At 39.9% G+C, this 17,197-nt stretch overlaps 1 protein-coding gene across 3 annotated transcripts in view; it reads left to right on the top strand.

Annotated features, from left to right (window-relative positions):
• DROSHA (drosha ribonuclease III) overlaps positions 1-17,197 on the top strand; it is a 100,611-nt gene that overhangs the window by 9,786 nt on the left and 73,628 nt on the right. For all 3 annotated transcript variants that reach the window (XM_088130790.1, XM_088130791.1, XM_088130789.1), the window contains exons 6-12: positions 1,570-1,711; positions 4,205-4,356; positions 8,223-8,303; positions 9,115-9,201; positions 9,299-9,385; positions 11,560-11,631; positions 13,850-13,931. In XM_088130790.1, the coding sequence (XP_087986916.1) occupies positions 1,570-1,711; positions 4,205-4,356; positions 8,223-8,303; positions 9,115-9,201; positions 9,299-9,385; positions 11,560-11,631; positions 13,850-13,931 (703 nt within the window). The remainder of the gene's footprint in view (positions 1-1,569; positions 1,712-4,204; positions 4,357-8,222; positions 8,304-9,114; positions 9,202-9,298; positions 9,386-11,559; positions 11,632-13,849; positions 13,932-17,197) is intronic.

The raw sequence follows: 17,197 nt of genomic DNA, 5'->3' as shown, positions 1-17,197 counted from the left end.
CTTAAACTCCCAGAATTCCCCAGCCAGCATGAAGTCCACACATCATAGAGTTGGTAAGGTTGAAAAACACTGCTCAAGTATGCACAATTCCTTCAACAGTTCCTCAAAGTACTTTCTTTCCTCGGTTCCCTCTAAATATGTTCTCTATCCTTTTTAAAAAGTTATGCCTGAAACTGGATGGATGCAGTCCTCCAGATGAAGTCTAACTAGGTACAGAATGAAATGGAATGACTGCTTTGATGACATACAGGTAGTCCTCACTTAGTGACTACAATTGGGATTGGCAACTCCATTACTAAGAGAAGTGGTCGCTAAGTGGGAAATCATGTGACTGTGACTGTGCTTTCCTTTTCCCCACTCCCCTGCCCTTTGGAATGCCCCCCCTCACATAGCCAGCTTAAAACTTCCCCTTCTCCTTTTGTTTGCCTCCTAACCATTCCCCCACCCTTTCACACCAGTGCTGGGATAATTAGCAAGAAGGGGATTAATGTTTATATTTACATTCATTGGAGAGGAAGGGATTACAAGGGAGCGAGCAGGCATACATCAGGTGGGGAATACACATCAAAAGGAATATACTGGCAGTTGGGAGTGCACTATGCAAACAGACCAGTGTATTCCCCATTGTGTGCCTGCTTACTTCCTTGTAATCCCTTCCTCTCCAATCGCTCTGTGAGTGGGGGGGAAACGGGTCAGATGCAGGAGAGATTGCCTACAGAAATTGTTTATTTCCTCCCCCTCGCAGAGTGGAGAATTGGAAAGGGCAGGATTACAAGAGAGTAGGGAGGCATACAATGGGAAATACACATCAAAAGCAATATGTTGGCACTGTGAGCACACTCACAAACAGCCACTGTATTCCCCATTATGTGCCTACTTACTCTCTTGTAATCCCTTCCTCTCCAATTTCTCCGCTCTGCAAGGTGGGGAGAAAAAGTAAAACAGCAGGTCAGGCGCAGGACAACGCATATTGACTGTAATGGCGATCACATGACTGAGGGACAGCGATATTGTAACTTCAAACAGTTGCTGAATGAGGCAGTCAGTAAGCAAGGACTACCTGTATTATAGTATGCAATCATGGAAAGCATTTATGGATAAGGAAATCTTGCAGTCCTACCCATCAGTCATCGGCACATATTTGGCTGCATTTGACTGCACCTCATTGTAAATGGGATTTTATGATTATTTCACAAAAAGAACAATTTACACGAATTGCTTGCTATTTACAATTTGGAAATGCTTTTGCTACTGTGCATGTTTATCTTGGGGATGCAAGGCCACAGAGAGCAGATGTTCTGTGATGTCTATCTGAGTGGAACAGAAAATTCTTCCACATTTTTATTTTTCTACACTAGTGATCACTGCTGGATGGATGTCAAATATTCCTCTGTTGTGGAATATCTATCTTTAAGTTGCTGCTTACATGCTAACACCTGATATAAATGATTTGCATGATTTCTCTTTAACATGAGAGATTGTTTTCAAAAAGGCAGATTGCTTTCAGCAGATCCTTATCCTTTCAAAATAGTTGTAACTTTTTTGTTTTCCCATGATTGCGTTTGCAAGGGGGATTCCACGGTTGTGGGAACAAGCCGACTCAGAGATTTGTATGAAAAATTTGAAGAAGAGCTAGGAAAGCGTCAAGCAAAGGCTAAAGCTGCAAGGCCTCCATGGGAGCCACCCAAGACCAAACTGGATGAAGATGTAGGTAAGTATCATATTGGTAAAGCCTGTATATTCCAGGAAGATCTTTCTACTTTCTTGAAGGGATAGTCAAATTCAGCCTTGGAGGACTTCCTTTGTGCCCTCCAATCCCATATTAAGTATCTGTTTCTTCAACCTTTTTCTCTGCTGTGGGAAGCTGGAATAAGACAAGAAAGCCTGTCATCATTCTCTGTATTGTCTGTGATGCCCGAGAAGACGAGAATGAATTTTGGATTATTTTTCTCATGACAGAAAATGGCATTGGCTGTGACACTTTTTTTGAAATACAAGGAGATGTCATGTTCTGAAGATGAGGTGGACCCAATGTCTTTGGGCCATAGACCTTTGACCTTTTTTTTTTTTTACCAATTAAGGTTTGCACTCCTCCTGCAGTAATTTGTTGAGGGCCACATGTCAGGGATGGGTATCAAAGCCAGCATGGCAGGATTGTGCTCTCTCTCTTTGTGCAGTTATTTCTTTCCTTTCTTTTCATGTCACCTCACTTTGAAGTGGAGGACCACAGGTTTTCTATTCCCATTTTTAGACATTAACACTGGGAGTTGCAGACATGAGTAACCTGCTCCAAAATCTTATTAGTTACAGTAGTAAAATTATTCTTTGCCGCAGATGCATATCAAAGAATATTCCTTTTCATTTGCATTTGGATAACGTTTTTTATAGTGGACCTTTTATCTTTTTTAAAAATTTCAAATTAAGAACTACAACTATTAGGTTCAAATTCTCAGTCACTAATCCAGTTAATAGAATTTGTAAAATATACTTTAAGGTGGATAATTATCTCTCCTTCTCCCCATCATATAATATCAACGTTTTTATTGTATTTTTGCCTTGTCACTAAACTTTAATAAGACTTGTCACATATTAATTTGTCATGACAAATTAATACTTGCAATTTTTAGAAAAGGTTCATTTCAAGTCAATATCCATGTTATTGCAGCAGTTCTTTCTTAATTTTTTGCCATAGTTAAATTGATAAAAACATTCATGGTATGATTCATACTTTTTTTTACAGAATCGTTAAAAAGAATTTTAATCGCACACTAACTTTCTGGTTTATCATTCCAGCTATAATTTTGTTCTTTTCTTTTATCCATTCCATTTATTCCATTCTCTACATGTGAGGGCAGTTTTATGAAAGGCTGGATGCAAGAAATGACTGATACTGATATTGACCATGAGCAAATGTGAATGAGTCCTATGATGATCTGTCTATTTTAAGAGAGACTACTAAGAACAAAGAAAGTACAACTCAATTCTGCTTTATTTTTGATACGCTTTGACTGGGCCTTTGGAGCAATGTCTGCTTCATTTAATAGAAGCCTGTTTAACATCTGCATGAAACTACTGGGCGAGGTCATCTGTCAATTTGGGGTTTGGTATCATCAATATGCTGATGATACTCAATTATATCTTTGACCCTGAGCTGGCCAAGATATGCAGTTGAGGTCTTGTCCCAGTACTTGGAGGCTGTGTGATGGGGAGAAACCAACTTCAACTTAATCCTACCAAACTAAATGGTTGTGGGTATTAGAGCCCCCATATCCAGGGATTTTCCATCTTTAATCTTGGAATCTTAGTTGCACTTCCCTATTCAAGAAAAGTGTACAATCTGCGGGTCTTCTTGGATTTACAGCTCCTGTTTGAAGAGCAGGTAGCAGCTGTGGCTAAGAAGGTTTTGCACAATTCCATCTTCTATGCCGGTTGCACCCCTTCCGGGATCAGGAAGCTGTTTAGACAGTCAATCATGCCCTCATCGCCCCAAGGCTCAACTATTTCAGTGTGCTTTGCATGAAGCTGCCCTTGAAGGCCATGGAAGTTTCAACTGCTTCAAATGCAGCGATGTGGCAATGTGACACCTCTGCTTTATGAGCTGCACTGGTTGCCAGTATGTTTCTGGGTGCGATTCAAGGTGCTGGCTATCACCTATAAAGCCCTACATGGCATAGGGCCAGGTTATCTGAGGGACCACTTATCTCCCATGATTTCTGCCTAGCTTAACGATATCATTTATTGGGACCCAGGTTGTGTGCATTCTCTGTCATGGCGGCCGCCCTCTGGAATGAAATCCTCCCTGAAATCTGTGTGACTCCCACCCGATGGCTGTTGTCCCAGGCCGTGGGTTAGGGAGGATGGGACCCCTTACTGGATGAATTTTTATACAAGTTCTTCATTGAGTGGTCAGATGCCATGCTTCTTTATATCTTACTGTGTTTTTAATTTGTTTTTTGTTTGATACTGTGAGTTGCCCAGAGTCATTTCAGTCAGGTGGCATCAAATTTAATAAACGAGTGAGTGAGTGAGTTGTGTTGGTTCAAAGAAAACCTTATCTGAGTGCCTTTTCTGTGTGTGTCCACTTCCTTTTGCCTCTGGAATGAAAGGCCATTGGTTGACCATTGGCTCATGTAAGACTTTCTAGGACCCAAATGAGTAGACAATTTTCTTCATCTCCCATTTTGTTGTCTTTTGGTGACCACAGGGAGCTCCAGTGATTCTGATTGTGACTCAGAAGATGACAGCTGCTCCAGCAGTTCTGATTCTGAAGTTTTTGATGTCATTGCTGAAATTAAGCGGAAAAAGGCCCACCCTGATCGTCTGCATGAGGAGCTGTGGTACAATGATCCTGGACAGGTACTCCACTTGAGAAAGGGAGCCCAAGGCTGTATACTAGCCGGTTCACCTCAAGCCACAAGGAGTGAGACTTACTTCAGTAGTGACTCATTTGCTGCACTGGTTTCGGTAGCTCCAAGTTTACTTTTTGCTTAGGTGGTTCTGTATCAAGATAAGAATACTTTGGGGGGGGGCATTGGAGGGGAGCTCCCAAGATTGAAAGTTCCTTCCCCCCCCCAAAAAAACCCCACTCCATCCCACCTTCCGTAAAGATGAAAGATAACTAGATGTCTAGAAGAAGTATTAGCTTTCTCTTTGGAAGATATTTGTTTGTTTCTATACTCAAGTCTCATATGGTCCCACCTGCAGTTTGAACCTGGGTGGGTTGTCCCACTTATCAACCTGGGACACTTGGTCCCACTTACCAAGCTGGAGCACTGTTAAGTATTACGGGTGCTGCTGACCTGATAAATCGACTACTCTGGTACAAATTCAGCCTTGGGCCTGGTTTATTGTTTGTTTGTTTAAAAAAATTGCCTGCCTTCTATACTAGGTTCAGTAAAGCAAATAATCTTTCGAAAGACATCTCTCTGGGTACTCCATAGTCAGGCTCCTTGGGAGAAAAAGCAGTAGGAGTGACTTATGGGAGGTTCCCTGCCAGCTTCACAATTGACTTTCTTGTGGGAAGCCATAAGGGAAGGTCGCAAATGGCGATCACGTGATTGTGGCTTGCTGCGATGTTGTAATTGTGAGCCAGGCGCCTGAGCACCCAGATTGCAATCATGTGACCATGAAGATGATGCAGCTGCCACAACTTTGTGGACCATTCATAAGTCCCTCTCGTTTCGTGCTGTTGTAACTTTGAACAGTCGCTGATGAGTGGTCCTAACTCAGGGACTACCTGTAATTAGAAGTTAAGCCCAAAGAACTGAACAAGTTCAAGTATTAGACATGATTGCCAGTGGAAAGTCATTACTGGTTAAAAATGTAATGCAAATGTCAAAGATGAACAGCTACAAGCAAGTTTTTACAGCAAAAGCTAGCCAGCTAGTAGATTCAGTGGTTTTTAGGAGCATTTTGGATTATATTCTCTTTCCTTATGCTCATTTTCCCTTCCTTTTTTTGGGAGATTAACTCATAGCTGCATGCAAAAATGTGGGTACTCCTGTCAAATTGCGTATTTCAATGAATCTGTAAGTGAACAGAAGAGAACACAACCCGTATGTCAAGGGTTCTTAACCTTTTTGTGCCATAGACCCCTTCTTAGAAAAATAAATTTAAATGCATAAAATAAAATGCATGGATACAGATTGTATTACAAAGGAAACCAATTATACTTAAATTCAGTTATCAAAATAATGGCAAGCATGGATATTTAGCTACAAAAGAACCTTTGAAATGCAAACTCTGTTGAACATTATCAATCATGCTTTTGGAGAAAAATGTACTTCACACACCAAATGTATTCACATTTCATTTTTTTAGGGTACAACAATTTTAAATAGTGAGGTTGATTGAAGTTTTTTTGGAGTCTAGAGGCATAAATTACTTTGTTGCATATATTCATTATTAAATTAAAAGCTAAATTTCAATTAAAGTTGAAAATAAAGTTGTTATATTTTTCCCATCCCAGTTCACAGACCCCTGAAATCTACCCACAGACCCCCAAGGGATCCATGGACTTCAGTCTAAACCCCCCTGCTCTACATAGTACAAAGCTGAAAGTTAAACCTAGCATCTTTCTGCAACTTTGAATGTTTACTTACGGTTTACGTCCAGTTGTTTACAAGTTCACAGTATGACAGTGACGTCCTTCTCTAGTTTCTTCCACTTCTTTCTTTTTCTTCCATGTCTGTTTTCTTCCAGTATCCATTTTTGTCCCCCGTTATTCTTTAAATCTAAATGGAACTTCTCAATTTAAATGGAAGCTGGCCTTGACTGCCCCAAAAGCAAGTTAAATAGGACGAGACCGTTTAAATTAAAACCCCAAGATGTTTAATGCTGCCCTAATCTAAAGAATACAAAGGTTGTGAGCAAACAAGAGCTAATGAAGTAAATTGTGTTAGCATCCTTTTTCATTTGGTTGCATCCATGTATCAAGGCATCCTGGTGTATTGTGTATTGCTTTCATTTAATTTAAAACAAACAACTCTTAGGAAGGCAAGCACTTAAAATTGCTGGCATATTGCTTATGTGTCCTAAACCCAGCTTTGCAAATAATAGGGATATAGTCTGCATGCATAAAGTTGGAAAGGTCAGCCACTTTTATTGAGGAGAAATCATAGACTTGCCTACTCTTCTGATGTAAGAACAGCAATTTTAGCAACTTACATACTTCTTTTTTTTCCATTCTGAAAGCGTATGCTAAATTACTCTGATACGTTGAATGCGGCTTGAAAGATGGTATTCAATAGGCCCAGTTTAATTTTGAACACTATATTTTGTTCTAATTTTGTCCATGTTCCTGTAGAGTTGAAGGTACAGGAAATTGAAATGTGTCCAGAGAACAAATACTAAGCTGTATCCAAAAACACCATCTTCCACCTCTGTCTTTATAAGAATCATATTCTCCTTTGACCATCTTTTTCTTTCCCTAATATTGTTGCTTTGTGGATCATCAAGCTGTTGTTAGCAAGTATGCCGTGGTGCACTTTAAAGTCTGAATAAAGAAGGTGCTGGAGAAATTGTGTGCAGACAAAATAGATTTTGGAGGAGAAATCATGTTTTTTTCCCCCCAAAAGAAAAGCGTAGAGGCTTCAATTAGTGTTTAGCTTATATTTTTCATGTGCTTCCTTCTGTAAAAAGGTGGGACACCATATTGCCTACGGTATTTTGGGCAATTGTGGCCCAGTGGAGCTTGGGGGCATGGAAAAAGGGCTTAACAAATGTCCCTGGAGCCCCCATGAGCCCAGCCCTGAACTAAATAGAATAATAGTCTGCCTTGGTTTCTAGTATTTTTCATTAGAGAGGCTAATAACTGGACCTTTCAGGAAAAAAACATATAATGTTATCATCTGCAGATTAAAAATCTCCTCGGAATTCAGGTAGGAATGTTTTCTAATGTCAAACCTCGTTTTAGGTGGAAAGTTACTGTGTTGTCAAGAAGCCTAGGCTAGAATTGGGTTGTAAGCATTCAATAAGCCCTCTCACCAAAAAATAAAAATAAAAATAGAGGTTATGGGTATCATTCTGACCAGTTCCATTTATGAATTTTAAAATGGACACAGTTTGGGAAGTACTATAATCCATTTTTTAAAAAAAAATAGTTTGGTGAATAACAGTTCTATTCAGCAGTGTTCAGATAAATTCAAATTTTAAAAAATGGCTCTATTTTGGGTATTGCCTTAGGTTTTTAAATTAGGGCTACTGTGTCTGAGCAGGGGAAGTCCAGATGATCACTTGATGGTAGCAAAAAGATGCAGAAAATTCTTTCCTTCTGCTGCCACCTGCTTGTCTTCTGGACTTCTGCAGCCCAGACATGGTAATTCTCTTAAATGGATCACATTTCAACCTCCTGGTATTGTTCTATCAGCCTTTGCTGCAGTTCACATAACAACAGCGATGTGATTTCATCCTGATTTTGGTGGGGAACGAAATAAAATAATAAAACAAGAACAAATCGATGCATTACGTTCTGAGTGGGCTTACTGTATCTAGAAAAAGCTTCCCTATTAAAGAAAAAAAAAAAGGAAAAATGAGTTTATATAATTACATCTCTCCAGTTATGCTGTTAGAGTGTTGCCCCCCCCCCATATGCAGTCACTTGAAACATTATTTAAAAAGAAGTGTGGCCCTTGAAGTCCGAATGTTTGCCCCTTATATTTAAATGTTCATCTTTTTCATCAGTTCAACTCAGTATCACTTTAACCCTTTTTCTTTTAAAACAGATGAACGATGGGCCTCTTTGCAAATGTAGTGCCAAAGCCAGGAGAACAGGGATAAGACATGGCATCTATCCTGGAGAAGAGGTAACTGGGTTTTAGTTTCTCAGTGGAGAAGAGTTACTTATGGACATGGCTTGCTACAAACAGATTTGCCAGACTGGATTAAATGAAACTCTGCTTTGTTTTCTGTTGCCGCAGACGCGGAGAGCTGTATCTCTCAGCATTTCTCGCCGTTGGCCATATTCCTTGAGAGTCAGGCAGCCTACGCATTTTAATAAATTATTATTATTTTATTGTTATTTTCGGGGGCTGCTGGAATATTTTAGCCGTATTTGGAAGACTATAGCTGGGAGGAGAACAACTGGCATTTTGAAGGCAACCTGCATGAAGAAAACATATCTAGCAGGGGATGATATGCTGGTCCAGCCTTCATTAGCTTGGAGCTTTCCAGATGTGCAGTTCTGATAATGCCTTAGTTGCATAGCCACTCGCTTCAGATGAGAAGAGCTGAGTCAGTGCAGTAATCTTTACTTAGAACTTTTTAATGTAGGGAAGCATCAAAACGGGCAACTCCCATCAGGTCTCCTGAAGCAAGGCCCATTCTTTTCCTTTCTCCTCCTGCTTAGCATAAACATGACCTTAGTTTTATTGCTTCTGCTTCAGTCCAGCCACTCACACTGGGGGCTCTTTAGAGCAGCCTGTCCCAGCCCGGATTCCCTCTAGATGTGTGGATGTCAGCAATACTCAGCAATGGCTGGGGATTCAGAGCGTCCAGAGGTTTGAAAGGATCCACATGAAGGAAGGCCGGTTTAGAGCAAGCAGGATTTTTCTACTCCTCTTTTGTGGGGATTAAGCATCCTTCATGACTTCTTCCTATATTCTTCTCTCCTTAAAGCCTATTAAACCCTGTCGCCCTATGACCAACAATGCTGGAAGATTGTTCCACTACCGCATTACAGTGTCGCCTCCTACCAACTTCTTAGTAAGTGATCTGCGACATGATGGCAGCCACAAAGCTGCCTTTTTCACTTGAAGTCTCCCAGGACGGCTCTCCCCAGCTTTTGATTTTATTTCTTTAGACAGACAGACCCACCGTCATAGAGTATGATGACCACGAATACATTTTTGAGGGATTTTCCATGTTTTCCCACGCTCCACTCACAAATGTAAGTACGCTTTCTTTTATATTCTGGTGGTTTCCTGCAGCGTTTACATGTCTGCCCTGGCACATAAACGAGACTCGGCTTAATTCCTAGGGCTATGCATGCTTCCGAAATGTCTCGGGAGGAGTGCTTTGGGCTTCGTGCATCGGCCTGAAGAAGAGGTGACAGTGTTTTAAGACCTGCATTAATTTGAATGAGTGGATTCTTAAAGGAGTGGCATATTTGTTCACAACCTCACGCAGGGGTCTGAAAAAAGTTGGGCTGCTTTAATGAATAGCAGAGTAAGGCCCAAAGCATTTCTTCCAAATTCTTTTCTAAGCCTGCACAGCCCAATTAATTCCCCACCATCTCTTCAGGGCTTTACTACCTACTTCCAGAGGAGATTTTCTGTGGGACCGAAGAACCGCTGCCCGGCAGAATAAATCGTTTTGGAATAAAGAGACCTTAATAATACAGCTTTGTATAACAAGGCTATTTACTTCCGTTTTATTACTTCTCAGGTTACTGCCAAATTGAAATGTGTAAGGTGGCTGGAGGGGGAAAGCCAGTACTTCCCCAAAGTTAATCATAAGAGTGATTTCCAATCTCCCTTGGATTCATTTGAGTTTCTCACTTTGGCCCATATTCCGTATAGCTGTTTTGCTAACCGCTTTGTTTGATGAAATGGTGCATTTCTAAATAGGTAAACAGTTTTGTTGCAGAAGTATATATTCTGCAGAGAGGAGCATTTTGGTCCTGGGATGTAAACTTCTCTAGAGCCTTGTTAGGACTTTCTCTGAAGAAGGATAACCTTTCCTAAAACATCCATCTGTTCATTTGCAAGAGAGCGCATTCAGCCGGTTTAGCATCTTCTCAATTCTCTTTTAAACACATGCTACATAAACAGATTGATGGCAGAGGAACATATCCCAGAATCCGTACTGATTATTTCTCCTCCTCCTCCTGTTGTTACTATTATTGGAGGCATCAATTAAACTACTACTCATCCAAGGTATTCTGGCAGATAGTATAACACCAATAACAATCCTTAGCCAAAACTGCACTTCTGCGGCCAGAGAGTTCCACCACAGAGTAAAATCAGAAAGACTCTGGTACCAACTTTTCAGGTGGATGCATTTTATTAAAAGGCATCCGCTTCCCCAGCCTGAGCTAGCATCTCAGTGCCTTTTGAGATCTCTTTCAGCTATAAGCTGTGTGATAGGGTGGCCAAAGATTGTTGGCCTTTTGTAATTAAACCACGAGAGCTGGTTTTCTGCTGTTTGAAGAGCATGAACTGTGAGTGTTAAGATTTTGGTCAAACCTTAATTTAGCTAATGCCTTCCAGAAGGGCTTCTCGGACTGGGAGTTGGGACACTCCCCCATCTCCCACCACCGCCTCTGCAAGGGATTTACAAGCTGTCAAACCTTGCCTGTAAACTGGCTGCAGGCTTGCTCAGCCAAAGCAGAGTGAGTTTTGACTGTCAAAACTTGCTCTGGTCTTGGTTCTTTATTTTGCCTGCACCAATTTGCGAACCTCTATGAAATATAGATTAAAATGTAATGATGGGATTTAAAGTAGGTGGTCTATTTCATTCTTGCCCATTCCGAACCTCAATATGGGGGGCACAGAGCTTGCTTTCATATTTAGGGATCACAGGAGCATAACACTTGGGAACTCCTGTCTGGGGGTGACGATTGGATAAGCCACAGTACTGTTTGTGTGATATTAAGATCAAAATGTTGATGTGAAGTTTTTAAAGCAAAGTAAATACTATGTAATAAAACATATTAGTATTTCGTTGCTAGCAGATGCTCACCAGTGTTATTAAATGATCTGTATCCTATAATTGTATTTACATCTCAAATTCTGAAAATATAAATTATTTGATGGATTAGAAGTATCATAAATTCTGTGAACAGCTTTTCTGTATTCCCTCTGCAGTGTAGGTATTCTCATTGTAGGGCCTACTTGTATTCATTCAATCTCTTTGGTGCATCTGCTTTAAAGTTCCAGTAGATGGCAGCATTTGATCACCTCCTTATCCTTCCTGCTTTCAATGCCATTTGCCAGCTGGTGATCATAAACTTTATTTTACATATGCAACACCATTATATTTGATCAGAAGACAGCAGATGCTCTAAGAGTGTTGATTGCACTGCCCCTTAAAAGTGTTCCATGTTTCTTTGTCTCTTTCTAGATTCCTCTGTGTAAAGTAATCAGATTTAACATTGATTATACAATTCATTTCATTGAGGAGATGATGCCTGAAGTAAGTTACGAGAGTGATTATTCAAGACATCTGTTTGGTTTGCAATGCACCAAGATACTTTAGATTTTGATTCATGCGTATTCTGAAGTGGAACATACTGTCTGCCTGGATGGGCACTTGTAATTAAAGATACACTGTTTTAGAATAACAATATCTATGATTCTGGAATATTATTATAAAAATACAATAATGCAAGGTTTAAAACAAGTTAAGCATATGCCCCCCATAAAAGCAGGCCGGTAACCTCAGCTGAATAAAATATTAGTGCTTCTGAAACTTTTCCTCAGGTAGGAAAAAAGCATTCAGATTATTTTACCTCTGTTACAAACAAACAAAAAAAAAAGGTATATATTTAAGGCTAGAGGTCAAATTTTCAGTGCAAGAAAAGTCTTTCAAATGACAGTATTAGCATCTAGTTTTGGTGAAACAAAAATAGTCTGTGAAAAGAGAATTGGAATTGCATATAATGATTTTATCTCTCAGCTGGGGCCTGAAATAAATATTTTCAGAGAGGAAGCTCCTATTTAGGAAGTTAAATATCCTCTTCTGAGATCCTCCATTCTGTTTTTCCTTTTTCTATTTCCCATCTCCTCTACAGTCAAATTTATTTCTCTCCAAACTAGACTATGAGTGTTTAAATTATTTGTTTCCCACTTGTTCATGAAATAAGCAGTTCCAATTTGGATTGGAAACGATCAGGAAAATGTCTTGTTACACCACTACCGACATTCTAAGATAAGTGAATTATAAGAGAAAGGTCTTCCTTTCTGAATATCTCATTTGTTCATATATGGAGCTTACTGTATATCTGGATTTAGCCTGGCTTTAGACTTTTGGTATAAAAATCTCTAGGATGCTTGAAAAGAACTTTAGGCTTCCATCTTTCTACTGAGTGAGGAAAAAGCCTAGGCATTAAAATAATGGGGAAAAACACCACCGCCACAGTTACCTCTTGATTTTTGTTTGGGGAAAAAAGCAAACATTTGGAGAAGCACTGAAATCTATGTAAAACTTATTTTTAATAGCTTTTAAGTTTAGATTAAACCAATTTAAGCTTGGTTTGTTTATAAATGTATGCTTTTTCCCCTGATACTCAAACCGCATAGTTTGAGGTCCAGTAGAGACCCAGCAACATCTGGATCAGAAGTCAACAAGAAGAAGCAAGTCCCTAAGTACAGAAGGACTGAGTCCTTGCTTTGATTATGAAAAAAATCATTGATCCTTAGTAAAAGAAATGCATTTCTTAGTAAAAGAAATGCATTCTTGACCTTGTATTTGAGAGCTGTACTATATAGCATGGCCTCTGCATACAGGGTTCTGATAAGATTGGATACTGTAAATATTCTACCTAAATCTTCCTGTTACATCATATTTAGAGGTCATTTAAGGAAGTAAAGGCTCTCTGGCAACTGAATCATTTTGTGTGTCTTTCCTGAAAATCAGGAAAATTTTCATAATCCTTCCTCTCATCCTTCCCCTCCCAATTTGGGATAGAGGCAATTAAAAGTTGTAAAAAAAAAAAAAAGGAAAAAAAAAGTGGAAAACCTCCTCCTAGCACACTGTACGTTCACATATCTGATTGACACAGGTTGCTTAATTGCATCTGGAGGAAGATCCCCTCTCTCAAATAACAGGTACAGCTGGAGCTGAATGATAAGTGTAGCCCAAGGCAATGTTGTCTGCCCCATATCATGGCCCCAGTTTAGTTTGTGTCCACTTCCCGTCTCTACTCCTGTACTACTATTCACAAAATGTTGCTGTGGATGGCAAACAGCATGGCTTCAAGACAGTTCTGCAATATAAGTAAAATGGGCCAGCATGAACATATGGATATCTTTCCCCTTCACTACTGGAGATGCTATCATCTCCATTTCTAGTTTCTCAATTTTTCTAAGAAGAAATCTTCATTTTTCCAGCCTCCTGTTATATGCATAAAGAAATAGGAACTTGGACCGAGGGAGAAGGATCCTGCAATTTGAGGATCAATTTGAGGATCAATAGTTCCTCTCCTCTCCTCTCCTCTCCTCTCCTCTCCTCTCCTCTCCTCTCCTCTCCTCTCCTCTCCTCACCCCTCCCCTCCCCTCCCCTCCCCTCCCCTCCCCTCCCCTCCCCTCTGAATGCCTAGTTGCATAGAATACATCCAACCATCATGATGAAAGTTGGTGAACTGCTAAGATGTTTATGGTATGGCCTTGACTTGACTGCTTTTTCCCCCCAGAACTTTTGTGTCCGAGGGCTGGAACTCTTCTCTTCTTATCTCTTCAAAGATATTTTAGAACTGTACGATTGGAATCTGATAGGTAATTATCACACTTGAAAGTATATTTATGGGAAACATTGCAGATATGAAATGAAATTTCCACTGTGTATTTAGACATTTTTTTAAAAAATCCTGTTTCTGGTGATATCAGAATGATCTGGTGATGGTCGATATATTGTTTGAGAGATGGTAGATATATATTAAAGAGAAGGGTTTGGGCCCTTCTCTTTTTCAACAATAAAAGGTACAGGCTGGGGTCAGGTCTAAAGACATTATCTTCCTATAGGCTCATTATGCTGATTCGTTTGCGAAAAGATTTCTGGTAGTTTAGAAGAGTTTTAGAAGAATGGCAGCGTGCTTTGGGGTTCTTTCCCCTGCCTTCTCATCTCTTTTGATCAGAATCCAGTGATAGCATGTTGGCTCAAATGTAATGGCTAACTTTGGTTTGCTTGAACTAGGTTTAGGCTCTCTAGTTTGCTTACTGTTTGCTGTATAGTTGCTTCGCTAATCTGTTGATAGATTCTCTCTTGATGCATGCAAGAATCCCTGCCCCATCTGATTGTAGATTCTTTTAATGAAAGAAGGGAAGAATGTGTGTAGCAAAGCAAAAGTCAGGGTCTTATATCACATGTATTTATATAGTGATTTTTAGAAAATCAAACAGAGCTGTGCCCATTTGTCCAGAAAAAAAAAGAGACAAGATAGTTAGGGATGGTAATTAAGGGCATCCTTGAGGGCTAGAGCCATGACAAGGAGCTACCTAATAAATCTATCTTCTGGTAAATGAGTATTTTGTGGCTGTTGATGCCCATCATGGCAGCTATTTTAGGAATAGTTAACTGCCCTTTCTGGCCATCATTTTGGGTGCATGTCAATGATATGCTCTGAAAAATTTTAAATGAGCCCATGGACCCTAAAATATTGGGGAGCCCTAAATTAGGAGGCAGTAAATTTCCTCAGAATATTTGAGGACAGGAGATACCCAACCTAGAGCCTGCTAGGTATTGTACAGCTTCTGAGAAACTAGGAGGAGGCATAAGTATACTCCAGGCATTCGAAGCTTGCAGGAGGAGGGAGAAAATATAAGGAATAACTTCCCCCTCCACTATGTTCAGGGGTCACAGAATGCTGAGTGTGTGTTGGGGGATGGACATAAATGGAGAAGACCCATTTGAAAGGAGGCAGAGTTGGTACATTATAGCATTCGACATACTTCATAGCTATTATAACATTGCACATGGCAGGTTTTTGTGGCAAATGCTCATTACTGTTCACTGTAATTCTGAGCTCAAGCAGTTGTATGTTCTGAGTTCTCCTACTAGACAAAAACCTTCGCTCTGTTGAGGTTAAGGGTGGAAGAAACACACGGCTCTAATGCAATAATCATATAAGCTTTCTTCCAAGATGTTGTTTGGACTCTTGCTTGAGTTTAGCACAGTCCCCATTACCTTCCTAAACATAAACATGTTCCCTCTTTAATTTTAACCTAGCCTTGGATCCTGTTGACTATGCTAGTTCTATCACATCAAGGGCCAACAAGCACCTCTAGTATTGCTTATTCCTTTTTTATCCATAGACTCAGACACATAGAAACAAATGCAGATTCATGGCTTTTATAGTTTACTTCCTGTACTAAAAGGTCCACATTCACACAGCTGTGTGTACCTACCCAATGGTAACCCTAACTGGCCAGGCTAGCTTTGAGTTTTAGAAGAAATGAGGTGGGATGCCCACCATGCACGGTATCCTGTTGTGTGTGATGGCTCCAAAAGAGTATAGTTCTCATCTATATTACTACATCTTTCAGCAAGGCTTATCCAGTCTGCAAAAGCTTGGCCAGTCCCATCTTTGCACTCTCTTATCCCACCTGGTACTTTTCCATCAGAATACTATTCCGTTATTCGGTGCACATGAAAACCATCTCTTGTTTGGGGAAGTATACTTTTTTGTGAGAACCATCACTTGCTAGATTTTCTTCACAGTCTTCATTCTGATACTTGTCCCCACGCTCCACAAACTGTGATCTATCTGAGCAAACATTGCTGCCTCTGCAGCCCATTCTGAGTGGGTCTCAGGGACTCTGTTTTTCACCCATTTTCATTCACACAAATACATGGCACAAAACAGTGTCATTCTATTATGGCATTATAGAATAGTTGGCGTTATATGCTGGTGACAATATACTGGTCTTAATATACTGATACACGATTGCCCAATTTTAATACACGTCATTCAGCCCTGTTCTGACAGAACAATCCTGTACTCATATTATGCCAATACTACATGTACTTTACCTCCCACTGAAGAGAGGAAAATGTACAGGGAGAAAACCATAAGGGCTAAAAACGATGCATGGATCCAGAGTTCTGGGAACTGCCCCCAGTGGTAACCAGTCAGAATCATGTCAGTGACAACACCCATGTATTGCCTAAACACAGAGACAGCCAGTGAATTCATTGTCCCTAGAAATGTATCCCATATATTGGGTGGTACTGGCAAATTTTCACTGGTGGAACAGTTCCATGAACATGTCTCTAGTGGTGGAACCCACCATGACTTCTGATGGCATATCTGGTGTTCTACTGACAAAGCTAGATCCTATGTTTCTTCAATAAGTAAGGGAGTGTACCTCGTATGTATGGGAAGAATATGTACTATATAATTAGGTGGCTCCCTTATTTTTAACTTCCTTTTATTCTCTTTTTTATTGTGTTTTATATATTTTTAATGTATTTTACTGTTTTTAGCTTTGTTGTACGCCACCCAGGGTTGCCTGTGGTGAGATGGGCAGCTATATAAATTGATTTAATAAATAAAATAAAATAAGAATGTATTCCTCTGCAGAAGCACAACTCACATTCTGCTCCATGCCAGTCAAAATTATGTTTTATGGGAAATGCTGGGACCTCTGCTAATAGAAGGAATTAAGCACATTTGATTCATTTTGCTTAATTGAACTTTAAATAGGGAACCTGTGGCTCTCCAGATGCTCCTAGATTCTAATTCCCATAGGTCCCAGCCAGCAGGGCCACTTAGAATGAGATCTATAGTCTAATGATGTTTGGAAGACCATGTGTTCCCCATCTTTTTAGGTCCAGAGGAAGGGGCTAAAAAATTGCTTTTTAAAAACAAAAAACAAAAAGTCCACCAAATGCTGTTTCATAGAATGTAAAATGAATTGCTTGTGCAGCGCATTTGTAGAATGCACTCACTTCTATAAAAGCTATTTAATTTTACTAATGTACCAAAATTGCAGCTAAATACCCTGTGAAATTACACCTTGTGATATACAGTACGTTGCTGTTC

Source organism: Python bivittatus, unplaced genomic scaffold (assembly GCF_059951505.1).
Source record: "Python bivittatus isolate LINGU-HERP-01145 unplaced genomic scaffold, Pbiv_v1 ctg000840_np1212, whole genome shotgun sequence".
Taxonomy (NCBI): Eukaryota; Metazoa; Chordata; class Lepidosauria; order Squamata; family Pythonidae; genus Python; species Python bivittatus.
The sequence above is the reverse complement of the archived record's forward strand: the minus strand, read 5'-3'. Positions and strand labels throughout refer to the sequence as shown.